This window comes from Scleropages formosus, chromosome 1, assembly GCF_900964775.1.
Source record: "Scleropages formosus chromosome 1, fSclFor1.1, whole genome shotgun sequence".
Taxonomy (NCBI): Eukaryota; Metazoa; Chordata; class Actinopteri; order Osteoglossiformes; family Osteoglossidae; genus Scleropages; species Scleropages formosus.
In genome coordinates this window covers 50672760-50699420 of record NC_041806.1, presented here as the reverse complement: position 1 = coordinate 50699420, position 26661 = coordinate 50672760, and the positions used below count along the sequence as shown (strand labels likewise).

Here is a 26661-nt window from a genome sequence, read left to right as displayed (position 1 = left end):
GATGGTTAAAGGTCATCCAGCAGCTCAGGTGTCCCTGGTGCTGAGTCTCCTGGGCTCAACTGGGCCAAAGTGGACCAAACACAAACTCTTGACTATCTCTGGGCTTCTGACTGATTTTAATTCACTGTACACTCTAATTTTAGATTTTCAAACCAAGAAAAAAAATCTGAGGTGAAGCACAGCATTCACAGAAACACATTTTTTCATAATAATGAACTTTCTAACGTCTACTTCCATGCTTTGCAGCCGCCACACAGGGACAGCGCTCTGGTCAGGCGCCAAACGGAGCATGCGCATTGAGGAGACGTGCGCCTGCGGCTCTGCGTCCACGTGACCCGCGGAGCATGCGCAGTGAGGAGCCACGTCAACATGGCGGCCGAGCGGTGAGACATTGCCTGTGGTGTTCGAGAGAGTGTACATACGGTGTATTAAGAGGCACGTTTAGGAGTACAGCTCGGCAGTTTTTCCTGCCTTTGGAAGCCCGAGAGGACGCGGTTCTGCCGCACGGAGCTCCTTCGCGATGTCGCGACACAGAAATGTCCGCGGCTACAACTACGACGAAGGTGAGATGACGGGCTCAGGCCCTCAGTGTGAGGGCCTGGCTGGAAGCCTCCTCAGATCGCTCTCTAAATCCCCGCGAATATCTCAGAAAACATCCTCGAATGCCTCTCCAGGAGCAGCCCCAGAGAGGCTTAAGAGCCGGCCGTGTTTCACTGTAGATAGCCGAGTAGTAACGATTCCATTGTATCCACCACTCTCGGCCTGTGTTTACCTGCTGTTAGCAGCGCCGCTAGTTCACGACTAGTAAAACACTGAGATGACAGAAATGTAGCTTTTCTATTTGACATCTTACATGAACTGCTGCCTCACGCTCTGAACCGGTCTATTGTCCTATTGACTTGTGTGTTTTGTCAAGACACGTCGTGTGTGTGAAGGACGCCGGTACAAACAAGTAAGTGACCAGAATGACTGAGACTCTCTGTCTCTGTTGTTTGCTCAGACTTCGACGACGACGACGTGTACGGGCACTCCGTGGACGATGACTACTGTATCTCACCGGCCACAGGTCTGTGCAGTACTATGGGGGGAGCGGTGGGAACTGGTGAAAATGGGAAGGGGGGGTGTAGGGTTGTGAAGGATTATGCGGTGGGAATTTACATTCTGTAAAGCGACTTATCTTAAGTTCGTTCTCACACACACATACTGTCTGAAACCGCTTGTCCCAAATGGGGTTGCGGCGACTGGAGCCTAACCCGGCAACACGGGGCGCAAGGCTGGAGGAGGAGGGGACACACCCAGGATGGGACGCCAGTCCGTCACAAGGCACCCCAAGCGGGACTCGAACCCCAGACCCACTGGAAAGCAGAACCCGGTCAAACCCGCTGCGCCCCCCCCGTGTTCAAGTAAACTTTAAATAGAACTGTTAAATTATGTTAAACTCCCTACAACTATTTATACAGCTGGTTAATTTTAGTGGAGCAATTTAGGGTAAACACCTTGCTCAAGGGTACTGTAGCTGGAGGTGGGATTTAAACCTGTGGCCTTTGGGCCGAAGGCACAAGCTCTAACTCTCCCTAGGTTTTACTGTGTTGGTGCGAATGGGGGTCAGCATGAAGGGTGATGAGGGTGGGAATTGGTGAGGATACTTATAGCTAATTTTTTACCGTTAGTCCACTAAAATCCACCTGTTGTAGTGTGGTTGCTCATTATTTCTGCTAAATATGGTTATTTTTTGGTTGAAATTCTGGACAAATGGTGCAATGTTCAGGTTGTCACTGGTGTGGAATCCACTCTCCTCGGCTCTCCTTACAGCCGCCCAGTTCATCTACTCGCGACACGAGAAGCAGGTGCCCTGCGTGGAGCCGCTTGAGGAGGAGGACTACGAGGCCGAGGAGAAGACGCCCACATCACCCAGCATGAGCCACACGCTCAGTTCATTGGACCAGGGTACGAGTGGAAATTCTTATGTGCTGTGACAGAGTCCTGCCCAGAAGCAGCTAAATTTAGTGCTGTAATTATTTAATCAAAATTGCTTTCATTAACTGTAGAATTGCACTAAATTAGACGCTCGGGTGCAGCAAGAAACACTTGTGCCCCAGGGCTTCAGAGCTGCGCTTTAGGGTTTAGATTTGAATCTGGCTCAGAGTGTGTGGAGTTTGTGTTCTGTGTGTCTGCAATCCCAAGACGCATAAGGAGAAAGGCACCAGCGAACCACTTCCGTACCATCGTTACTGTGGACGCCATGCCAGTGGTCGCTGAGAGTCGAATCCGACCAGACGCCACTCACGCTGTCTTAATGTTCAAGTAAACTTTCAATAGAACTGTTAAATTACTGATAGGTGGTTTTTGACTTATTCCTTCATAAGTATCACTGGGAATGAGAGGAGGGGAGAGCTTCTGAGCATTTGTGTTTGAGTGTGATGTGGGACTGGTGTCATGGTTGCCAACTCTGCTGTTATGCATGTCCATCCTCCAGGGAGGCTGTACTCCTGCCTGGACCAGATGCGCACGGTGCTGGGCGACTCCACTCCGGAGTCAGTCTTGGTGGATGCCGCCCTCAAGATGGACTTTGACCCACAGCGTGCCCTGGACTCGGTGCTCTCCGAGGACAGCAGGAACAAGACTGTGTCATGCACCCAGCCGGAGGATCCGCTTCCCCAGAGGCCTGAGAGAGGTACGCGAGTATTCTGTCTGCTGCCAGTTCTTCTCTTATGTGCTGAAGCAGCAGTCCAGCCCTTTGTGTGGGTCACTGTGACATGCTCCACCCCCCCCACCATTAAACCCGCTAGTGATGTTCAAACTGTCGGTACTTTAGAAAACAAGTGAAACTACTGCTGACATTTGGGTTTTTTTTAATAAGTACGGACATGATCAGTTTTTCATTGTACAAAAAAAGGTACAGTGATGATGCGTTTAATACGATTGTAACGATCCAGACTCAAAGAGATGGAAATATAGCCATGAAGTCAAAACAGCAGTTGAAACGCATACGGTCCAGGTTCCTTTGTTCTGGTCATGTTTGTTATTGGATTAAATGCTAAACAAGTTCTTATTTAGTGTTTGAGATGCATAGTTGGTTTCAGAAACAGTTCTTGGAAATGGAATGATGTATGGCCCAAACAGCAGAACCATGTCACTACAACAGAGTAAAATGCTGACAGGTTAAATATGAGGTCATGAAAAGGAGTGTCACACATGAGACATTCAAGCTGAGTGACTGTATTATAGGGGAATGTCTTAGATGCTTGGAAACATGAGCAGGTTCTCTGGACTTGTGTCACAGGTAGATACTGTTTGCTTTTCCTGTGTGGAATAATTTCTGACTGGAAGATGCGTCATTGTAACAAGTTCTACAGCGTGATACCGGGAGAAAAGTACTACTCTTTACCACAGTGTGTGAGGCTCCTCTGTGGTAAACTGAGTTATGGCGGAGCAGTTTGTTAGACTCGTAATGCCCGAAGACCATTCGTTGTCTGGGTTCAGAAGATTCATGGTCCATATCAGGATTAGTAAATACTGCTGTCTGGTGATTGTTCAAACACACACTCACTTTGGGTTCCCCAGTCAAGTAGTCATAGCTTCAGACTAAATGAGTTCTACGTATTGTTCTCCATGTGTGTTTAATGAAATGCCTTTCTCCCCCCCCTTTCCACGGCTTGCACTGTTCATCGCAACTCCGCTGGTCTCCGTGCACTTCATGCCGTGTCCTGAATTCGCCCCGATACTCCTGGCTCTCGTAAGGTAAGGCGCCTTGTTTCCTTCATCACACACTGAAACGGTCATAAAAGAGCAGTCTGCTAAAGCAGGCAGTGAACCAGCAGCTGTTTTAAATCTCAGTGAGCTCCTAGTGCACTCAGACCCTGAACCGGGACGTCCTTGCCGGCTCGCGGACACAGCTTGCGGTGCTCGCGAGCGGTTAGGGTCCCGCTTTCCTGTCGAGCGCACTTTGGGGCCAAGAGGGAATCCAGTGGGTGGAACTGGTTCCCAGCGTGTCAGCAACTTGGCCCAGCTCATCTCTGAGCACGAACAGAAAGGTCAGAGTGAGCACCCCCCGCCGGGGAACAAGCCACTGCCTCCCAGCAGCCTGTCCACCACCATAGCATCCAATCCCCTCAATATGCTGTCCCTTGGTGGGCTCTCCGCGTTAACCCTGGGGGGCCCCGCTTCTGCACCCTGCCCCCTGTCATCCTCTCTTGGTGGCCTCTCACTGGCTGACCTGCAGGACACTGGCAGGTTCCAGATGCCCCTTCTGTTTGGACCTTTGGGCGGTGCTCTTCAAAGCAGGCCCATGGATATCCAGTGTGGGGTCAAAGCCCAGGAGGCTGGTCCATCTCTGGCCACCTTGATCCAGGAGCACAACAGCAGGAGCCCCACTCTGTATGGTTCTCTCGCTGGACTCCAGAGCCACTCGCCGCCCCGGCCAACTGACCCCCCAGGATCTCTGTCGCTGGCTCACCTGGCCTCCGCACACATAGCCCAGACCCTGCCGCTAGTGGAGGATGTGTGCTGCAAGGTGGCCAAGGCATCTCCGTGCAATGAGAGTAACCTGGCGCACGTTTCTCAGACCTGTGGCAAAATCTCAGCGCCACAGCCTGGACCCAGCACCTTCCCGGGTGCCGATCCCAGTTCGCTCGTTCAGGAGCGACTCACCGGGGCTTCAGCAGGTGCCGTTGTCCACAGAGCGGTGCCCTCGGAGACTGGGACTCCGCCCCCCTCCCCACACCCACGTCTCCAGCGCAGCCTGGACCGCTCTGTGTTCGCCAAGCCCTCTGTGTTCGCGCTTGCTCTGTCGGTGCGGCTGCCGGGGCGGAGCCTCAAGAGGCGAGTGGGCGTGACACACAAGGCCTTCCTGTACAGCAGACAGGTGCAGGTGCCCTCGCTCAGGCAGCAGGACCCTTTGTTCCACATCTGCCCTTTTGACTTCTTGTCTCCCTCTCCTGATGACATTGTGAAAGCCAATCAGAAGAAGGCTTTTACTCGCGAGTAGCCCTTGGGAAGCTGCATTTGAGCCATGAGTATTTTAAAAACGATGGCAGTATTATGGGTATTTATATAACCTTTCGACTGCTGTACTTTCCCCATCCGGTTATATATATGTATATACTTTTTTTTTTTTTTATAATTAACCCGACACCTGTTTTGTATTGTGCAGCAGCTAATGTCTTTTTAATCTGACATTGACAGACTCCCGGGGCGGGTTTTATCTTCAGTAGAGTTTAGGGGTTTGGGTGTAAACGCTCAATTTCTTTATGACTTGGTGAAGGATGCTGTTAGAAAAAAAAAAAAACCTTTAATATCACCAGAGCAGCCCATAAACGAGTCAGACAGGCAGTATTTCTGAAACATGATCGTTACTCTAGGTATGATTTTCTGGTTTATTTTGGTCTCTAAAACCTGTAACTTTTTTGGCATTAAGTTTTTGAGCTGCAAGTGGGTTTTAGAGGTTTTCTTGTCCAGTATGAATGGTCTTCTGAAGCCAGACATGTCTTAAATGTTGGTGTTTGGGTGTCATGGCATCCTGCACCGAACCCCCAAAAAGCATTGCATTCATTCAAGACCCCTCCCCATGGTTCTCACGGCAGCTCTTGGAGGGGGGGGGGTTGCATCGCAGGTGCGCAGCTGTGGAAAGGGCGAGCAGTTTGTGCACTCCTTCGGTTTACCGCTACGACGGCAGCTCACCAACTTCTGGGACACCTGATGTCTTTCCCTTATGGTGACACCGGGCACACAGTGTCTCCTTGTGCCCCACTCACATACACACACACACACGCGCGCACACAAAATCCGACTCTTACATAAGCATATGTTCAGTGTGTTTTATTATTGCTGAACACTGATGTTTTAATCAGTTTCCAGAATCCGCTTTTGTACATTTTATTTTTTTAATTGACTGTATAAATATTATGGTTTTGGTGAATAAAATTATTTTTAATGGGTTCGGTGGAATGCTATCGTCAATAAAAGAATTTTGTATTAAAACGTAGGTGCTGGCAGAGTGTGTAGTTAATTTCGCATGTAAACGGTGTGTGTGTGTGTCAACGCTGTAGGTAAACACTGCAGTTGTTTGGCCTGGGGCTCGAGGCCTGAGCAGGCGTGTGCTGTGGGGTGGGTCTCACGGCCACATGAAAGTTCCAGAATCCTCCTCTGCAGCCCCGTGACCCTGTTGCTCCACACTGAGAAACCTGCCGTGATGTCAGAGCAATTGGCTCCTCCTCCTCCACCACCTTTCTGGTTCCTCCGCTGGGCCTCATTTAGGACCAGAGGGGCACTGGGTGTGACGCTCCTTATTTGGGTTCCAAGGTAGTGGTAGATGGTATCTGCTGAGGGCCAAAAGTGGCCACATTTCTTCACAGCATGCAGTCCTGTTCTCTGTGCTTCAGGGCACAATGTGTAGTTTTTTTTTTTAAGAAAAAGAGGCGCAGCGAGTTGAATTAACCTTCAGATGGTGTAACTGCCACCGTCTTGTTGACTCTGCTCTTTAGCCATGTTTAAATCCATCACAGGGCAGGGCTGCTCTCGCTTGGCCACAGGCCCCCACCCAACCCTGCGGACACGGTGCCACCGCTGCAGCTGCAGCCTCCCTCCCAGCTTTGGGTCCAGACGACTGCTAATTGAATCTGTGCTATACGGAGAAGTGTGTGGGCTCCACAGGAAGTGGTGCAGCCCAAATGGCAGCGTTGCAGCGTCGCGTACCCCTTGCTACCTTACACCACCTACGTAGGAAAAAGTGATCCACTGGTTTGGCCTGCACTCCCCAAGATAACACACACTCCAGCTTTGATGCGTTTTTTTTATTTCACTGCATGCTGCCTTCGCTTGCATTTGCACAGATGTGCAAACATCGCCGCACTCTCACTGTAACATCTCAACGTCTCGCCGCGGATCTCCTGGAGAAGTCGGTCCTAGCACTTGTTTTGCTCGTTCTTCTCCTCTCGCCCGCCTGACTTTTTAGGTTGTGGTGATGTGTCATGTTCTGCTGTCTTGGAAGGACACATACCAGACCTGAGGCAGTCCAGACTGCTCCCACGTATTTGCATTGTGGGGTCCTCGTACCCGAGGTGCTTGCAAGATGATTCAGTCAGAGTATCGATGAGCTCAAGTGACTGATCTTGTAAGAAATGACACCTGCACCTTTTCAGCTGTTCCACTGGTTTTGTCACTTTTTCCTCCCTGTGAAGTGCACTTTTGGGTATTTCTGGATCAGAAAAAACAGTGTGTAGACTTCTACACACTATAAAATTTTAAGGGGAAAGTTGAAGGGGGAGATGCGTCTCTAACTGCAGCATCGGAGTTAAGGAAATGCCATGATTTTACTTGTGGAATGTCTTCTCTGTGACACGACATGAAATTATTGCTGTGCACTGGGACCATCAGACAAGGGATGTTTGACCTGTCTGTCTTCTGCACAGAAGCCCCCTGTCATGTGACCACTCAGAGGGCTTTTTTTTTTTTTTTGCATCACAAAGATATGCAAAGAGAGGCAAATGTTTTGGAGAAACCCACTAGCCGTGTGCTTATAGCCCCTGTGTCCGTTACATGTAAAGGTTTCAAGTGAAATAAGTTGTCCGCAATTACGTGGCTTCCCTGTGGTCTCGGCGCTGACGTTCTGCACCACTTGCTGTGAGTCTTCACTCATTCTGAGCTGTGGGTTTCTTCAGCTGCAATCTTTACACTTGCCGGGTATTTATTTACGCTCCTTATTTCCAGGAGATGCCCTTTTTTGTTTGCAGTCATGCATTTTGTCCCAAATTGTTTAACACAAGGGTCTGAATCAATTACTGCTGAGCAGAATCCCACAGATGGGTGGAGTCTTGTATTGAGAGGGGCGGAGCCTGGAGCCTCTGAGCTCTTGTAAGGCTCAGAAATGGCAGGGGAATCCCCAGGGAAACCAGCATCCTCTGACTTTCTCTACTCAATTGCTCGGGTTTGCTTAATTCATCGTAGGTGAACCACCAGCACTAATTTCACGATCTTAACTCTGCTAATTTTATTTTGTGAAACTCCTAGTGCTGTGTTGCTCATTGGCAGTGCTGCCATGCTCTGGGTCCTGGATGAGCAGTGGGCTTTACAATGGTGCCCCCTTCTGACTCCTACTGGCCTCTAAAGGGTTGTCTAACACAGTGGGTCTTGACCTTTTTTCGACTGGCAAGCTGTTGTGCTTTCTCAAAAATGCACAAAAACCCTTCTGTTTAAACTTGGTCCAGCCCGCTTAAAATTATCTCATATTGATCAATGTGACTCAGTTCTTTTTTGCTTCTTCAGTGTGTGAGAGATGCTGCTCTAAGAAATATCAGCAAAGGTACTCTACAGTCCATCGTGTGTGTAAAGTGTATGGTACAGCTTGTAATAACGTTTGAGAAGCGATGCGGAAAATTTGTGCATTTGGAGTTGAACTCAGTGTTCATCTGAGTTTCTCAAGTGATGTTATTGCCCACATGAGTGAGTTTGTAGGTTCTGCATGCTCCCTGTCCCCGACTGGCTGAACCGTGATGTTCAGAGGTGCTCTGAAAGCTCGACTCGACCAGCCCATTGTGGACCGATATCAGGCCCATTCAGGGCGGCCCTCCCAGGCGGGGGGAGATAGTGCTGCCCATGTCTGTGTGCACTGATAGATTCCTGTTTCTTGGCCATTCACCACCAAACTCAGATAAAGCAACTGAACTCTGAGCGAGGTGTTCTTCACCGCGCCGCTGTTGTTGTTGTGCCGGCTCTGCAGGTGGATCGAGACCCGTGCAGCAGAGAGTCCCTGACCGCCAGGGCCTGATTCATCCCCGAGGCCGTGGGAGGATCAGCCGCATTCAGAGCTGAGCAGGCATCTAATTTGCATATCCTGTTGAGCACTCCATCTGATCCTTTCTCACAGTACCTCACGCGGATTGTTTGCCTTTCTCTCCAACCGCTCCGGCTCCATGGCCTCCCCCTGAGGTGTGGCGGCGTTCAGGGCAGTGAATTGAGCTCAGAAAACATCTGGAAAGTAAACAGTTGGTAACAGGATGCTCTGAAGCTGTCTGTCCTCACTTCCTCGAGGAGCTGTAGGGTTTACGTCTTCTTGCTGGAGTTCAGCTTCATCACATCACCTGGGCACTGGGGCAGTGGGCTTTCAGCTGTTGAGGAACAAACCTTTAAGTGCCTGAGTTTGTGTGACAGTGGAAATGTATTAGTTTAAGCAGTATTTCATCTGCATGCTTTATAGAATCCTTTTCATGAATGTTATAACACCCAGAATGTGCCGTTATAGCTGAGGACTTTCATATCACATGAGAACGTGAATTCGTGTTTCTAAAGCCTTATCTATAAATTCATTTTTGGACATGTTTAAGCCCGTTCAGTTTGGTTGGCAGGAAAGTTTGCTGCCCAAGAACGATGAGGTACATCTGAGATGTACGTCGCTTTGGACAAAAGCGTCTGCTAAATGAATAAATGTAAAATGTACATTTTTAGTTTTACACTAAACACCGTTTTGTTGAAATGAAAATGGGCTTTTTAGATAACTTTTTAACACTTTGGATGTTCCTTCAGACTCCTTTACATTTATTCATTTAGCAGATGCTTTTCTCCAGAGTGACTTCCAATGGATACTATGTAGTGTTATCAGCCCACACACCTTATTCACCACGGTGACTTACACTGCTAGATACACTACTTGCACTGGGTCACTCTTCCATACATCAGTGGAACACACACTCTCTCTCTGTCACTCACACACTGTGGGGGAACCTGAACAGCATGTCTTTGGGAGGAAACCAGAGCACCCGGAGGAAACCCACACAGACACAGGGAGAACATGTAAACTCCACACAGACTGAGCGGGGATCCAATCCACGTCCCCTTGCACCACCCAGGTGCTCTGAGGCAGCCGGGCTACTTGCTACGGCACCGTGCCGCCCCGCTATTTCAACGTACAGAACAACACCGAAGCTTGTTTTTCAATTTTGACGTGTGGGCCATGAATAAATAATGTACAGTCAGTGCAAACAATACAGAACAATCATTGCAGGGATGTGTATGAGGATTTCGAAGTAATATGGGTGTAGGGATGGAAGGTGCAGCAAGACTAAGCGTAAATAAGTGTAGTTACATTAAATATAGCTGGATGTTGAATGATTTTAAAGTCCATTCAAGCTTGGTAATGAATTATGTGCTCTTTACAGTGGTTGAGGGGAAAAGGCTGTTTTTGTTCCTCTTTTTAGTTTATTACTGTTAGTATTATTATTGTTTGGTTTTTGTACCATATGAACCCTTGTGGGTGGAAAGTTAAATTCTGGATGGCAGCGTACTTGGTCACTGAGTCCCACTCTCCAAATGACCATGAAATGAGTCATGAACACTTACAGGATGTGTTTCTGAGCAGTTTTAATGGTTCTCTCCAAGGTCTTGGAGATGAAGATCTTGGAGGTTGGCTTTTCCAGTCCAGGGATGAAGATGTCTTCAGCCTGTATAGGCACTGAGATGAGGAGCTAAACAGCACCACTGTTGCCATCAGCAGAGCCGATGAGCTCTGTGTTGTGTAGGTTGACATCCTCTGTTGTCATGCAGTTGCTGACGTTTAGCAGCGAGCCCCGTGAGAAGCGCTGCGTCTCAGACGTGCCGCGGATGGCAGTTGTGGTTGTCACCGTGTGGACTGAACAGAAGGCAGTCTCTAGCCCAGGTGGCTTGAGGTTCTAACCACCCTCCATTCACTCAGCTTCCTCTGTAAGTGAAAAGGTAAACCATGTCGTAAGGTGTGATGCACTGATAAGCACGAGGCCAGCTGATGAGCGCATCTTCACTCACAGAGGATGTTTGACTTTAAGAATCCCATTTGCAGTGAAACGTATCACAGTAAATAACGCCGGAAGGTTTCCTTGTCACCAATATGTCTCGTACAGGTTTTTGAGCACTTTCCCTGTATCTCCATAGGACATCACACTATTAAGGGCAAGGCATACTTGTCGCGAACTTTGACTCTTCGCAACCAGCTGTCCTTGGTCTATCTGAGTTGGTCTTGTTGTGCTTTCACGATATGCTCATTGAGACTGGCTTTGCTTTTCTTCTATGTCAATATTGATAGACTTTGGTTCAAATGACAGTGGTCTTGAGCTTTGATGTACTTTTTGTAACAGGCTGCCCTTGGTTCATATTTGTTGGTATCGATGGACCTTGGCTTGTGTTGATTAGCTGCCCTTGTTAGACCTCTTGACCCATGGGTTCTGCTAGTCAGAAGCACTTGGTCACATTCCTTTCCAGATTTCTGGCTACACTCTTCCCCTTGACATTCCTGCATATCTGCTTATGTCTTTTGAGTTGATCAGATCCTTGATCTTGACAACTCCTACTACTCAATTAACTGCCTGTCACTGTTGACATATCTCAATTGGAGGATGACTCATTCAGCTGCAAAGAGCCCAGCTGACTGTGGTGCACATATTTGAAAACCATGGTGAAATCCCTCATTAACCCCACTCTTACAACCCTGGTAACAAAGGCAGCTCCACAGAGTGTGAGAACAATGATTCCATGCCTTTCCCACAATCCACAACTTTCTTCAGAGGTTCCACCCAACACTGTTTGACTTCACACTTGTCACTTTCCTGTTTGGAGTTCTCTAAGTGCCATGTGGGGTCTTGCAGGAAGTATTGGAGACCATTTGCATGTTTACCATGTTCCATGTGGCCCCCATCACCGCTCTTACCCTTTTCTTACGTCTTACTCTACCATGCTTTCTGCTGATTTCCTCTCCCATTCTTTAACTTAGTATTTTAATCATTGCTCTTTGCCTCGGTGACTCCTTTGTCATGACCAAAGCTTCAAGAGCAGATGGTTGCAGCCAGGAGTCTATGGTGAAGTTAGTAAAAGTCTTGCCTGTGAAGGAAAAACAAGCAAAGAGATGAAAATGCAGCAAATTGGAGCCATTTCAGAGCTGATAAGCAGCAGGACAGGGAGGCAGACAGAGTTGGTTTCCAGTCTCATTTTGACTCTCTTTAGTGATCAGGTTACACTAGTTTCATGTTCAAATTTGCTTCTTCAGCCTTTACCCCTTGCAGCCACGTACTTTGGCGATACCTTGCAAGAGGTACTATGGTTTCCTGCTGCGTGAGGGCACCGGATACGGTGCGAGCAGAAGGGCAACGGTGCCCCACAAGTGCTTGAGCAAAGTTCTCCAGGTACCCTTTGGGTGACCAGAAGAGTTATGCTCAGCTCCCCATTAACCTTCAGAGCTCAGGTTGCCCACGCAAGTCTCCTGCTTTTCAGTCTGAGTCAATATTTTGGAATCTTTCTTATTTTCTCTGACAATAGTTATGCTTGTCTATCTTTGAACCATCTGTGATAAAGGAATATCACTTCTGCTCAGCGCTCACTGTCAGGGGAAAATCTGCTCTATTTTCTCAGAGCACTTTTTTTTTTTTTTCCAGTTTCATTAATGGACACATGGGTAGCGATTCCGCCTGCATGACAGCAAGTAAAAGTTTTTTTTTTTTTTTTTTTTTTTTGGTGAAAATTAGTGTTCCCCTTAAACAATAGTCACAAGTCTGTAGAGCAGATTGACGTCAGGGTTCGAGACAAGGCTGCAGTGCTTACTGGCCGTTGCTTTTATGCAATAATGCTGCTGAGTCGTGTCGTTAAACAAGAGTGTTACTATATTGGAAGCAGCAGGGGGCGCAGTGGTTAGAACTGCCATCTTTGGTCTTGGAGGATCTAAGGTTGAATCTCACCTCTTGCTGTAGTGCCCTTGATCAAGGTACTTGCCCTGAACTGATACTGTAAAAAGTACCCCGCTATGTTAATGGGTACATCAGTATGAGGAGCTCAACGTTTTAAACTACTTTGGAGAAAGTTGTCAAACAAATAACGGTAATGTGTGAAGAGACTATATCCAGTGAATTCCCTCCAAAGTAGAATCCTGTGGGTGTTTCATAATTTCATGTCTGCTGTTGTGAAAGAATATTGGGCTAATTTTAGTGCAGCTCTGGAGTGGAATTGCTCAGCATTCTTGGGGGGGGGGGGGGGGCGGCAGGTGGTTATTTTGGGGTTGTTTTTGTGTTCCTGTGAATGACTTGCTCACATGGGCTGTGAAAGACGAACTGGAGAAGCAGCAGTGGGCTTCCTGCACGAACCGCTCAGAAACGAAACTGACAGGCAAAGGACAGCGCTGTGGAGAGCTGCGGTGGAAATGCCCTCGCTGGGCAGGGGTGGACACATGTGGACGAGGCCACGCCCACCATGGCCACACTGACCGGGAATTAAATTGTCACAAAATTGAGCTTTGGGTTCTGCACAATATAATATTAACAGACTGGGACAGAATGTAGTTGTGAATATTCACCTACTTGTGACAAATTTATTGTGGTCCTCACCTTTATGGGTCACTTTGGCCAGAACTGTGAGCCAAAATACAGAAAGATAACACCATTCATCCTTGCATGATTGGAAATGTCTAAATAAATCATTTCTTTTTTGAAATTGCAGAAATGTCATATTATGCTTTTCATTACGGTCATCTGTCATTTTTGTCCTTAATGATTGGATATTGGGTGAAATGAAACACAATTTGTTTACAAAAACCTTACTGTATGTGATTTGCAAACTTATGACTAAATACACAGTACAATCTTTGATTAAAATTGGCTCAAGTAAAACATTTCTTTAAAATTGCAGTCATGTCAAAAATATCTAAAATCATGTACTGTATATGATATGCTTGAAATGAGCAATCAGCCAGTGGCCACATGAACCCCCTTCTACCCTTATTTGTCTAGTGATGCAAGGATGTGCTGTAGTAGTAATAATAATGATAAAAATGAGTAATTGGCAGCGCTTGACCTGGGGACAGTGTACCTGCCGCTCGGTGCGACCCGACACCCCCTTCAGCAATGTGTACGACGCTCACCCCCAGAACGCACCAAGGACAGGGATGTGCCACTGAGGGCCACATTGTTGGGGAACACCCCTGGGATGATGCCTTCTTTCCCCTCACAGCATCTATTCTTGGAACTGCTGCTGATGTTCAGTGCGAAAGGGAGAGAAGAAAAACTCCCTGTGGCATCACCTACATAACACATAACGTGGAAATTCCCTAGAGGTCAGATGGTGGTGAGGATGATGGAAGTGTTAGTGGTGGACCTGGTGGAATCATTGGTAGAGCAACTGGTGTCTAACCTGGCGTGTATTATTGGTGGTCTCGTTGGGTGAGAAGGACATGTTCCTGGTGGTGATGGAGCTGGGGGAGTTTGACCTAATGGAGTCATTGATAGACTTGGCTGTGCAGGACCTGGTAGTTCCATTGGTAGACCTGGTGGAGTTATTGGTGCTCTTGCTGGGTGAGAAGGGCATGTTCCTGGTGGCTTTGGACCTGCTGGAGGTATCAGTAGGTCGGTTGAGTTAAAAGGGCATGTTTCTGTTGCTGATGAAGCTGGTGAAGTTGGACCTAATGGAGTCATTTATGGACTTGGTTGTGCAGGACCTGGTAGTTCCATTGGTAGACCTGGTGGAGTTACTGCTGGTGTTGGAGCTCGCGGTGTTGTTGAGTGAGAAGGATGTGTTCTTTATGGTGATAGAGCTGGTGGTGGTGCAGTAGTTAGCTAATGGAAACAACGTTGATGGTGCCTGTGGTGCTGCTGAACTCTTGCTGCGGTCACGGTGAAAGCAGGCGAGATGGAAACGTGGCAACTCTCAACCAGCTCATCCTGGAAATGGTTGTGGGGAGGCGGCTCGGTGATGCAGGAGCTCAAGAAGAGCCAGCAGAGGAGTGTGAGGGATTTTCCACCGTTGTCCAGCATGTGTGATTCAGCAGCTTCTGTCACTGCTGTCGTCTCCAAATAAAACGCTTTTCTCCCACGGTCTGTTGTTCGAGTGGTGATTGTGCTGTTTTCACCTTTAACCGGCACACGTAACACCTGGCTCGTGTAAATCGGAGAACCTCTGAGATCCAGCAGACCCTGGAATTCTCGAGGGCACTAGGTGCCACCTGGCGCCCCCTGCAGGAGCGAGCAGAAACGACTGGCAGCTCTCAGACCACCCAGGCGAGAGTGGAGGAAGCCCCCAGCAGTCTCTTTTCAGTTTCACACCTGCGCTTTTACACTGGTAAGTTGGGTGGAAAAACTTGAGGGTGAAGATCAGCAGGGTGTCGGATCCAACTTGAGTTCAGCCAGCTAACTGGGACCTGTGTAAATCCACCAACTCAAACCACTTTTGTCTACAGTTGGCTACATGGGAGTTGAGTTGGAGTTCCTCCATCCTGCTCAGCACCCAAACCACAGTGACCCCTGCCGGCAGAGCTCCCCAGGCAGCCCCTGGGGTGTCGTTACCCTGGTGTTTACTTTGGGAGTCACTGCGATGCTCCACAATGGTGTGTTTAGATACAGGGTGTGTGTTTGAGCGCACGGCCCAGCGTGAATCATCAAAATCAGAGGGCTGCGTGATGCGCCCCGCGCCTCCCGGGCACCCCGGGTGCTCACTTCCTGCTCCGAATCACTATGCTCAGGCGGCTGGCAGCACACTGTTTACACAGCGGACGCGGCGACTGCAGGTGCCTGAGTCATAGCTGCCCGAGGATGTCGCCGTGCGCTTGTTAACTCGCCAAATGACTTCTTTCCAGTTTCGTTTGCACCATTCAAGCTGTTTTCATTCGAACCACTTCGTCTTATGTCACTTCAATAACACCGTGGTTCATGGTACGTTTCGAGGCTGCAGGAGGTCATCGATCTCCTGTGCGCAGGTCATCAGAGCAATGCTGCAGCACCCTCAGTTCGACCCCTCACCTGTTTTTGTCTGCTTTGCAAGACGAAAGTCTGCGAGTCATCCTGCGCCGGGTGGTGATACCTTCCATTGTGGAAGTGAGCCTCAACTGCCGCCGGGTGTGTTCTGCATTAACCCTTCTCTTACCAGACCCATCAGCAGTGTGACACCTCCTAGAACATCCTTATGAGTCACAGTGGCCTTATGACTGGCTTTGCTCGCACCCCTGGCTGTCCGAAAGCAGGCAGTTGCACAGCGTGTCCCGTTTCGGCGAAGAAGCACCTCGATTATTGTTCCGGTCTCTGCTGATGCTGCGTTTTAGCACAAAGACGTGTGTGTATGTGCACAAATTCTGTATGTTTCATATGTGATGCAGTCAGTAAGTCCTAAGACTGGCCACTGTCTGGTGCTGCTGCGGTGACAGCTTATCGGCACATGCATGTTGCACGTCGTGGTATAAGAGCTCTGGAGTTTGTTTGGCGAGGCTGGACCTGACGAAACGTGGAACAATGGTACTGCCGCATCCAGCATTTTTCATTTTTCTTTCCTTGCCTCAGACCCATGTTTTGGCAGCACTGCAGGGGTCATCGCAGCTTCACAGAATCGCTCCAGCTCCAGGCCTGCTTCCAGAAACGTGGCAGTACCGTTATTCCATGTTTGGGCCGCTGCAAAAATGTAATGTGCCGTTTTTCATTGTGTAATTACAGATGCTCCTTGACTTACAATGGTTTGACTTACGATTTTTCGACTCTATGATGGTGAGCTGGTGATAGCTGTTCAGTAGAAACTGTACTTAGAATTTTGAATTTAGATTTTTTTTCTTTTTTTTTTTTTCTTTTTTCCCCCCTCCTGGGCAAGCGATATGCGATACTCTCTCATGATACTGGGCAGCAGCAGTGATCCTTATCTCCCAGTCCGCCACACAGTCACTATAAGATATACCCCCCTGAATCGATGTTGTGTTTGGTGAATCCATAATGTCACATAAATGCCCATCTGTGTATCCTGCTACTGGTGGGAAGAAGAAAAGGAGTACACTTACTCTTGAGGAGAAACTCCACATAGTTTCCCAGCATGAAGGCAGCAAATCCGTAATGGCCATCGCATGTATGCTAGGCTATGATGTTCGGTAGCTTAGGTGTATTAAATGCATTTTCAACTTACGATGGGTTTCCAGGAACGTAGCCCCCTCGTAAGTCGGGGACCACCTGTACTGTAACGGTGATTTGGAAGCACAGCAGTGTCATACGGTGGCCAGTCCTGGAACTTACTGAGTGTACCGCATATTCTCACGGAGTCAAAATGGTTAAAAACACCTTGCGGAGCAGCGAGGCAGAAAGGAATGTCAGAGTGCGATGCGTCGCCAAAGTCGTCGTGTCCACACTGACCGCTGTGTGTCTGCGTGTGTTTGTGTTGCCAGGGAAAGGAAGAGAGGCTCCAGTGAGTAAGCTGGATGTAGAAGTGCTCCCGAAAGTGGCCAGGATGACCGTCTCGGGCAAGAAGCAGACCATGGGCTTCGACATCCCCAAGTAAGTTCTCCACACATGGTGAAGACCAAGCAAACCTGGTATGGGGGTTGTGGGGGCTCGCTGGTAGGCCGGGGGGGGGGGGGATCACTCTAATGGACCAGTGATGATTGATGTCTGGTGATTTCAGTTATTTGGCCTTTAACACCAAGCTACCAGTCTACTCAAAGGCCGTTTTGGAAAATAAAAGTATACATATTAATATGGTATGATTCATTAATATTTTCATCACATTTTAAACAAGAAATTTCATTGTAACATTTCCAGTATTAATGTCTATAATCAACTGCATATAGTTTAAGAACTTTTTTTTTAACAGCAGGTCAAATTAAAATCTGTGAAGATGTGAAATAATGCGTAAATATTGTGGAAAAAACTCAATCCACCATGAATGAAAAATAAATTTTCAGCGAAACTATGGTGACAAGACACACGCTTCTTTCTCATCAGCATTCGGCACTCGGGTGTCACTGATTTCTATAAAAACGAACCGAATCGATTGTTTCTGTGGTGCCATTGTTAAAGATGGAGAGAAGATGAGCCGTTCTTTTGTTTCTCACACGTTTAGAGCGGCGCCGTTTTCTCCGAAGCCCCTATAATACAATGAAAAGTCATTTTGAAAGACATTAAAGGTCCAGAAATGATGAAAGCAGTTTTTTTTTTTGTTGTTGTTGCTAAACCATCGAGGCTGCTGACACTGTTGTGTGCAAATGTGATGGATTGTCATCATCGTAACACTTTCCTCACACGATGCGGTCCTGTCCGGTCCGTCTGCTGGCGAAACGCACTTTTATTTCCTTTGAGTTGTGTGTCGCTATGGAGAAAAAAAGCATCTGTTCAATGAATAAATGTGAATATCAATGTAAATGTAATTTTTAAAGTTGATGGGACTCGGCCCGTGTCTCGTTTTTGTTACCTGCAGAGTCGTGAAGGGCGGGACCTCATGTACGGGGCAGCGTCCAATCATCTGTAGCCAAGGGCCTCGATCATGATTGTGAACAGTTCGAGGGCTAGAGGTGTAAAAATTGCAATGATGATCAAACTGGAAAAATTAACTTTTATTCTTTTTTACTGGTTTTTTTTTTTTTTTTTTTCCTGTTGGAAAATTTGTGTGTCTGTCATTCAGTATAATTCGGTATAATTTGTATTGTTTGTGGTTGGTGCTGTATGCGTGTGTGTGGGCATGTATATATTAATGTTACGCTTGTTGTAGCGGGCCGGACACCCCAGCTCGGCGCTCGGTTTTGAAAATCGTGTGCGAGAATGGCCAAATTCTGCGCAAAAACTGCAGCGATTTTCAGTTTTCGTTTGAGTGTGGCGAGTTTCACCGTGTCACCATTATTGTGCGCGTTGCGTGACAAACACGCGGCGCAGCGTCTGCCTGGAGGATGTGCTCTGCAGATAAAGGTGCGGAGAGGTTCGCGCCGCGCCGCGCGCTAGCCAGCACTCCTGTTTTTGCTCACCGGCGTAGGAGTTCAGTGAGAATCACTGACCTTTTTCCATGGCTTCTGTTTTCTTAGCTCAAATGTCACTTGCAGAGAAGCTCCATCCACACAAAAATAAGTGGACATCCTACCTGTGGAGTGTCCCTTACTGTTTTTATCATTATTATTATTATTTATTTATCTCACGCTTGTCTCTAAAGCCACTTGCAGCACTCAACTACTTAGAGTGGTTCGCCCATTCATATAGCCGGGTAATTTTTACTCTTATCAGTTCAGCGTAATTGCTTTGATCAAGGGTACATCCGCAGGAAGCGGTATTTGAACCAGGGTCCTTTGACTGCGAGGTGACGGCTCGAACCACTACGCCACCTGCTGCCCTAGATGGGGTAAAAGTGAGGAAGGAAGAAAGTTGAAGTTTCCTGCAAAATTTTGTCCTGGATGTCGTTTGTCACTCTGTGTGACACTCTGCCCACTGTCCCTCTCTGCAGCCCAGAAGACAGTGGGGTCCAGTCCCCCGCACCAGGGAAGGTGCCCACCGCCGAGGAGAGCCCCGCAGCCCAGTGCGTCGCCGAAGAGTGCGCGCCGACCCCTGGCAGGACTCCTGGCAAGGCCAAGCAGCAGCTCAACGTCAAAGCTGAGCTGGAGAAACGCCAGGGGGGCAAATCGCTGCTCAACCTAGTTGTGATTGGTACGGCTCCTCGGCGTCACATCCTCCGCCGTAACGTCGCTGTACTGTGGTAAACATTTTCGTATGTGTGTGCGTGAGAGCAGGTCACGTGGACGCCGGCAAGAGCACGCTGATGGGCCACCTTCTCTACCTGCTGGGAGACGTGAACAAGAGAACGATGCACAAGTATGAGCAGGAGGCCAGGAAGGCGGGAAAGGCGTCGTTCGCGTACGCCTGGGTCCTCGACGAGACGGGCGAGGAGCGAGACAGGTATGGGGCGGCAGCTCTCGAACCGAGGCAAGGGGTTTGGGGTCGAGCTGCGTTTGTAGGCGCGCACCCTCCTGATACCTTTCATCTTTCAGAGGCGTCACCATGGATGTGGGGATGACTAAGTTTGAGACCCCCACCAAGGTGATCACCCTCATGGATGCTCCGGGACACAGGGACTTCATCCCCAACATGATCACGGGTGCCGCGCAGGTACGAGTCCCGTCGAGATCTCGGAGAGGGGGGTGGGGTTCGCGGGTCGGCTCTGCGGGGCTCACGGGTCCGTGTGCCGCAGGCTGACGTGGCTCTGCTGGTGGTGGACGCCAGCCGCGGAGAGTTCGAGGCGGGGTTCGAGGCCGGAGGCCAGACGCGGGAACATGGCCTGCTAGTGCGGTCACTCGGGGTCACCCAGCTCGTGGTCGCCGTCAACAAGATGGACCAGGTGAGACCATGCCTCTCTGCAAATAGCCACCCCTGCTCGTGGACTATTTCCCCACCCACCCCCGACATGGAGCGTTCTCTCTTTCACAGGTCGGCTGGCAGCAGGAGCGCTTCCAGGAGATCCTCAGCAAACTGGGTCACTTCCTGAAGCAGGCGGGCTTCAAGGTGCTTCAACATTTGTACTTTTTTTCCAATTCATTATAAATGATCTGACTTACTATGTTTTTCCAAAGTGACTTAGTGCTAAGAACACTGATTTACCCTTCAGTACAGCAGGGTAATTTTTAACTGGAGAAATTCAGGGCAGTGCCTTATTAGGGGAACTACAAGTGGAGGTGGGATTTGAACCTGGTTTTTCTGTGTGTGTGTGTTTTTGTGCGCGCGCGTGTATGGTCCCCTCCCAGGACTCGGATGTGTCATACATCCCCACCAGTGGCCTCTCCGGTGAGAACCTGTCTGCGAGGAGCACGGTGCCTGAGCTCACGGCTTGGTACAAAGGACCCTGTCTCCTGGAGCAGATCGGTACGGGGGGGGGATGTATGTCACTGATTTGCATGGAAAACATGACTCAGCGGAAAAAAACTCAGTTTTCATGCTGCACACTTGTTTTGAAACGAATCAGACGACGGTCTGCAGGTGCGTCGTGGTGTTGCAGCCCTAAAGTGATGCAAGGGGTGGAGACTCATTCTCAGTCTCGCTCCCTCTCTCCCCGCACCCCCCCAGACGCTTTCAAGCCTCCACAGAGATCGGTGGAGAAGGCGTTCCGCCTCTGTGTCTCCGATGTCTTCAAAGGTGGGTCCAGTGACCACGAGCACATCCGGTAGGGCTCATCCACCACAGAAAAGCAGCAGCAGCAGCACACACGTAACTCCAGTGTCTCACACTGTGGTTGTACCTGTGAAAATTGCTCACCTCCTTGTCCTCCTCCCCCCACCCCCCTTACCCCACAGACCAGGGTTCCGGTTTCTGCGTGACGGGGAAGGTGGAGGCGGGCTACGTGCAGATCGGGGACCGCGTGCTCGCCATGCCCCCAAATGAGGTGTGCACCATTAAAGGTAAGTGACTTCTGAGTTGGCTGCCCCACGCTCCTGTCCAGCCCGAGGTTCGACCGTCACCTGCTGCCTTGGAGGGCAGAATTCTCTACCTTCTGCACTCTTTCTGCAGGCGGCGACACCGAGATGGGAGAGCGAGCTCTTCCGTGCCCTCCGTCCATTTAGAACACTAGTTTCAGTGCACAAGTGCTGCCCCCTGCTGCCTTGGAGAAGAACTCATTGTTAATCTACGCAGACGTTTGATCGTTTCAGATGATGCTTCTCTCCAAAGTGATGTGCAATTCAGAGTAAACAAAAGTGCATCAACATCAGACAAAGATTTGCAGATACGGATGATTAGATTTTTTTTGATTTCCGTATCGTTTGCAAAGCGGTGACTGGACACCGTAGCAGAGCCTCGGACTCCTGGCGGGCACTTGGTTTCCAAACATGAGAGCACATCACAATTTGGCCTCCTGCCTCAGTGACAAGTGATGAGTCAGAAGTCGCAGAGCACGGCGAAGGAGCTGCTCTGCTTCCACGTCGCCGCGGCAGCAGCAGCGCTACCTCTGACTAGGCGTTTCTCGCTTTTGCTCACTTCCAGGCATCGCGCTGCACGAGGAGCCCATCGACTGGGCGGCTGCCGGCGACCACGTGAGCCTTACTGTGACGGGCATGGACATCATCAAAATCAAGTGAGCACGCTTCTGCTGCACCGTCCTGCTGCCGTTTGGGGGGGGGTGCCACCCAGTTGCAGTTTGACACCTCGCTTTCCTATATTTGGTGCTGTACATTTAATTTCATTGATACTCTTCGCTGTGAATCATATCTGGAGGATTTGATTTCCCTGAAAGATGACTCTGCGGTTTGTCAGTTTGCGAACACGTACTTCTTGGTGTTGTCGAGTGGCACGGCGAGGAGCTGCGTTGGCTCTTTCTCATTGGCTGCTCTCTGCTTACAGTGTTGGCTGTGTCTTCTGCGATCCCAAGGAACCCATCAGGTCCTGCTCCAGGTTTCGGGCCAGAATCCTGCTCTTCAACATCGAGCTCCCTGTGACTCAGGGCTTCCCCGTAAGGCTGCACTCCCGGCATCGTGGTTTGGGTGTCGTCGCCCACCTGCAGGGGGTGCCGCGCTCCTGTCTCACACTCCTCTGTCCTTTACGCAGGTGCTGCTGCACTACCAGACTGTCAGCGAACCAGCCACCATCCGGAAACTGGTCAGTGTTCTGCACAAAAGCAGCGGCGAGGTGATCAAGAAGAAGCCCAAGTATGTCCCTCAAAAGTGTACAAATGCAGTAAACAGGGGGTGTGCGATGAAAAAACAGCACAGGAAGCCCACGTGTTGAAGAGCAGCTGTAGAAGAGATGATCACGATGAGGTTATTGAGGGGAGAGGATGTGGCAGTTACCATGCAAATGCATCCCAAGCCAGAGCCGAGGTGCTGCTGATTGTCTTGGGTCTTACCATGTCTACCCTGATCACTAATGAGCTGATCGTTTCCCACTTTGCTGTTGTGTTCGCAGATGCCTCAGCAAGGGGCAGAATGCCATCGTGGAGATACAGACCCAGCGTCCCGTAGCTCTAGAACTCTATAAAGACTTTAAGGAGCTGGGTCGCTTCATGCTGCGTTACGTTGGCTCCACAATAGCTGCTGGAGTAGTGACAGAGGTAAGGACCTCGGTACTGGACCATGCTCCTGGGTCCAGCGTTGGTGCTGTGAAGGTAAAATTCAGTCACGGTGATGAATTATATGTGGTCCTTCTCAGTACTGTTTTCCTGTACAAATAACCTGCTGGGTAAGTAAACAGTGTAATTTGCTTTGGATTAATAGTGAAAGTGATTCTGATTGGCTGCCTGCAGCAACCAATGAATTCCAGAGGTCAGCCGACCGGTGACTTGACTCATTTTATTTAAAGTTAAAAATATTACATATGAAAAAGTACACAGTAACGAGAAGGGTGACAAATGTAATGTAGTATAATTACATTATTTTTTCTTCACGAATTGAGTACTTGAGTAAAAGTGAAAACACTGCTGGCAGAACCGCTGGAAGGTGGCGTTTAGAATTTGAGAAATAATAGAAATGAATGAACCGAACGAACGGAGTAAATGCATCATGGTACTACTCACCTCTGGTCCTCTGTGTGTGATTTCTTGTAGATCAAGGAATGACCCCCCCCCCCCCCAGTGCGCTGCTGCCCCCACCCACCCCCCCATCCTGGAGTCCCGACACCTGGATTGCTGCTGGAAAGCGCTGTTCCTGCAGGCTGGGAAAAAACCCCGTCCTCTTTACATGTCTCATACACATGTAGACAACAGGAGCTCACTGCAAACACATGGAGGCGCCGCCCAAGGAGGAAGCTCATCATTGGCGCCATGGCTCACGTGCTGCTCGTTCATCCGCCAACCGACCTAGTCATCGTACTATAACTGACAATCTGGGGATTTTGGTCGTTTCAGCGATAAGTTTATCATCGTGTTTAAAGTAGCGCAGCGAACCTTAATCTGGGTATTTGTTTCAATAAAAATGCAGATCTGTGCTGTACATTTAATTGCACATGAATGTAAAGATGAGATTTTGAAGGTAGGGTGACATCGTCTGTTGCCAAGGAGGACGAAATTGAACGATCCGCCTGTCCCTAGATGCTTAATGTCGAGCGGTTCAAACGGTTCTCCAGCAGTGATTTGGACTCAACATGAGTGGTAGCGAACAAAGTGGACGAACTGGGAAGCGCCTTTGTTTCCGAGAGACCTGATCTGTGGTGCTTTTGTTGCCGTGTCAAAGCTGACAGCACTTTGACCTCCGGTGCCCCGTCAGCTTGACAGCAGATGAATCCAGAGCGGACGCCGGAAACGTGCTTGAACACACTATGAGCTGAAGGTGATGGGAAGAACAAACTCAAAACATCTGAGTGCTTTGTTGGGGTGAAGAGTTAAACATGATAAATGTCCAATATTTGGAACTTTACCAACAGAATTAGTGTGATGAACCACACTAATGTTTTCTCCATTATTTATTCACAAAAACTCGTTCAGCTTCAATCGTTTGCATCCTTCGAGTGCTTCTTGGGTGCCGTCTGTGTGCAGGAAGGTGTTCTCCACAACAGCTGTGTGTCAATGGGGGAGGAGACAGCAGGGTTATTCAGAATGTTCTGGAACTCCGAAAAGGACGCAGTTTGCCGAGTGACCCCAACATGGACCCGAACCCGGCGCCTCTTTACCTTTAACCCCTCAGATTATTTTATTACATGGTTATGTGCTTCCTAATCGCGTGTTTGTCCCCATGCAAACATGTCCAACCAACCGTTTCTCCCTTCGAACTTTGTGTTTCTGCCTGCTAAACCGATGTGTTTCCCCTCCCGGGTCATTGGGTGTAAACGTGTCTCACGTGTCACTTTGCCCCCTTTGGACGCCGTGGAGGGACATCGTTTGCCTCATCAGCATCCAGCGTTTTTTTAATTGGGTTAAAAATGCTTATTGTTGGGCTGCTCGTAATTTAGCTGATCTTATTTGCAGAGAAGATAATACTAGGACTAATGGGATGTGTTGTAGGAAGTGGTGTTTTCAAGTTTTCGCACCCTTTTCTGTTACTTTGCCGTTTTTTGACATGTTGCTTTCGCTCGTCGGGCTTCGCGAGCTGCTGTTCCTCTTTCGGTGACGAGGCCCAGCGAGGCTCATTATGCGCTTTCGTTGATCTCATAACTGGAGGAGTTTGGTTTTTGGGCCGACGAAGCCGCTTGTGGCCCGGAGCACTGGAGCCTTACGGATCAAGACCTTTATTTCTGTTTCTTCAAATAAAGAAAATCAGTTTGGTGGCTTGTTATCGATGGAAATGATTGATCTTGGAGTTCTTTTGCTGTTTTATTTAAGGTTATTTGAGCTGTGTGACCCTAACCCCCCCCCCCCCCCCCCCCTCCATGAGCAGTCTCAGTCCCTGCGGTTCCCTTCATCCACAAAAGGCTTTTAAACGCTCTGGACGGTTGAGAGAAACGACCGCCGGTTGGGCAAACTTCACTGTGTTCAAACGTGCATTAATCGCACAGCGTGTTAACGCACCCACCGTCAGAGCACTTTCCATACGCACGAGAAACACGTTATCGTGCGCTCGCTCGGCCCCTTCGGTCGTGCTGATGTTCTTCACACACAGACTCGGTGAGACACAGTCTTATGCACTTTCTCCAGTTGGCAGAAACCTTTATCTTCTGCCCCCAGAAAAATGATTCTGAAGGTACACCGTTGTAGACACTCCTCAGGTGATTGGGGAGTGTTAGTGATAAGGACAATTATTGTCATGGTCGTCTGTTAGTCTCTCACGTCCACACAGTGGCAAAGTATAGGCTGCCTTGTGCTGGAGCTTCCAGAACGTTCTATAGCAGTGCTGTGTCACAGCAACATGTGCAACAGGTAAAATATTAAAAAGGTGCCAAAAAAATGTATCTAATAGGATGAAATAGTAAAAGATACAGATAATGGCAAATAAAGTGAATGCCCTCCATGAGGCTATGAGATGTCCAGTGGCTCTTTTGCACAGTTTACCATGCTGTTACCATGTGTGTGCAGGACTCTCCGATATGGCTGGGGTTGAACAGCCGTGTTAGAAGGTTGTTAGTTCGAAGCCTCACATGTACATTTGACAAAGGTACCGACCGTTAATTCACCAGGGATGTAAATGGGTCAAATATTTTAAGGCACACTGGATGAAATTAAAGTGTCGACTAAGTGACAGATTATTTTTAGAATATTTTTAATAGTAGGTTGCCCTCCTTTCGGTTGGGTCTCAGCCACGGTCGGCCTTAGCAAGTGTGGGGCCTAATTTGGACCATTTTGTCAGAACCTCCTAGGTTTAAGATTATTTCATACTAAAGTATCAAGAATATATCCTGTTACATTTAACAAATTATTAGTAAAATGATCTATATTCTTTTTTTGTTATTTATACATTTTAAAGGAACCTCTTGCTTTTTGTTCCAAAAATTATGTAAGTTTTGTCAAAGTATATAAGACATTAATCAGTACATTGAATAGAATTATTTTTTATTCACAGAAAGGCCGAGACAGACAAAAAATAAATGGCCACATCACGCCTGGCCGTGGCTACAAAAAAAAAGTGTTTAAAAAGCAATTAATAAAATAATAGATTCAAAGTTGAAATATACAATACAGAATTAATAAAAATAAGCAAATAATAAAAGCAATATAAATTGATGGTGGACAGGCCTATCTCTTAGCCAAAGGAACACTGGAAGCATCCGGAAATGCTGAAAGAAGTGTGGACTTCCAGATTTTAGGGGCTGAAGAAGCGCTTCTGTTTATGTTGGCGTTTTACCGATTCCACACAGTAAATGTAAGAAGCTGCTGGCTGCCGAGTGGTGGGGGGATGAGGTACGGGGGTGGGGGCAGTGGCACTCGGGAGCAACGATCAAAAAGTTACTTCATTGCACGCTATACTCGTTGGCACACGGCAGAGCACCAAACTCCTCATTTTGATTGCATAATTATTTATTCTTTGCTTTGGACTTTGTTTTTCCAGAGCTAGAAGGGGCCACGGGGCCCCATGGGGTCAAATAGGTG

General features: G+C 48.5%; 1 protein-coding gene across 2 annotated transcripts; it reads left to right on the top strand.

Moving 5' to 3' along the window:
• The first annotated feature begins 358 nt into the window (after window positions 1-358).
• On the top strand, window positions 359-25579 carry hbs1l (HBS1-like translational GTPase). Of its 2 annotated transcripts, XM_029253121.1 has the most exons (18): window positions 359-563; window positions 1001-1066; window positions 1813-1947; window positions 2477-2674; window positions 17135-17243; window positions 19174-19373; window positions 19457-19622; window positions 19715-19832; window positions 19915-20061; window positions 20151-20225; window positions 20465-20582; window positions 20784-20852; window positions 21011-21115; window positions 21696-21786; window positions 22053-22161; window positions 22257-22357; window positions 22614-22758; window positions 23251-25579. In XM_029253121.1, exons 1-18 carry the CDS (start codon window positions 521-523, stop codon window positions 23260-23262), a joined length of 2007 nt encoding a protein of 668 aa, XP_029108954.1. In that variant the 5' UTR covers window positions 359-520; the 3' UTR covers window positions 23263-25579. The 2 variants fall into 2 exon arrangements, with proteins under 2 accessions (XP_029108954.1, XP_029108955.1); XM_029253122.1 differs by lacking the exons at window positions 17135-17243; window positions 19174-19373; window positions 19457-19622; ... (9 more) ...; window positions 22614-22758; window positions 23251-25579 and adding an exon at window positions 3747-5600.
• Window positions 25580-26661: the final 1082 nt, after the last annotated feature.

Coding starts and splice junctions, on each gene's coding strand:
- hbs1l (XM_029253121.1), top strand. CDS start 521: ATGTCGCGACACAGAAATGTCCGCGGCTACAACTACGACGAAG. Junction 19,833..19,914: donor TGATCACGGGTGCCGCGCAG/GTACGAGTCCCG, acceptor CGTGTGCCGCAG/GCTGACGTGGCTCTGCTGGT. Junction 22,162..22,256: donor CTGTGACTCAGGGCTTCCCC/GTAAGGCTGCAC, acceptor TCCTTTACGCAG/GTGCTGCTGCACTACCAGAC.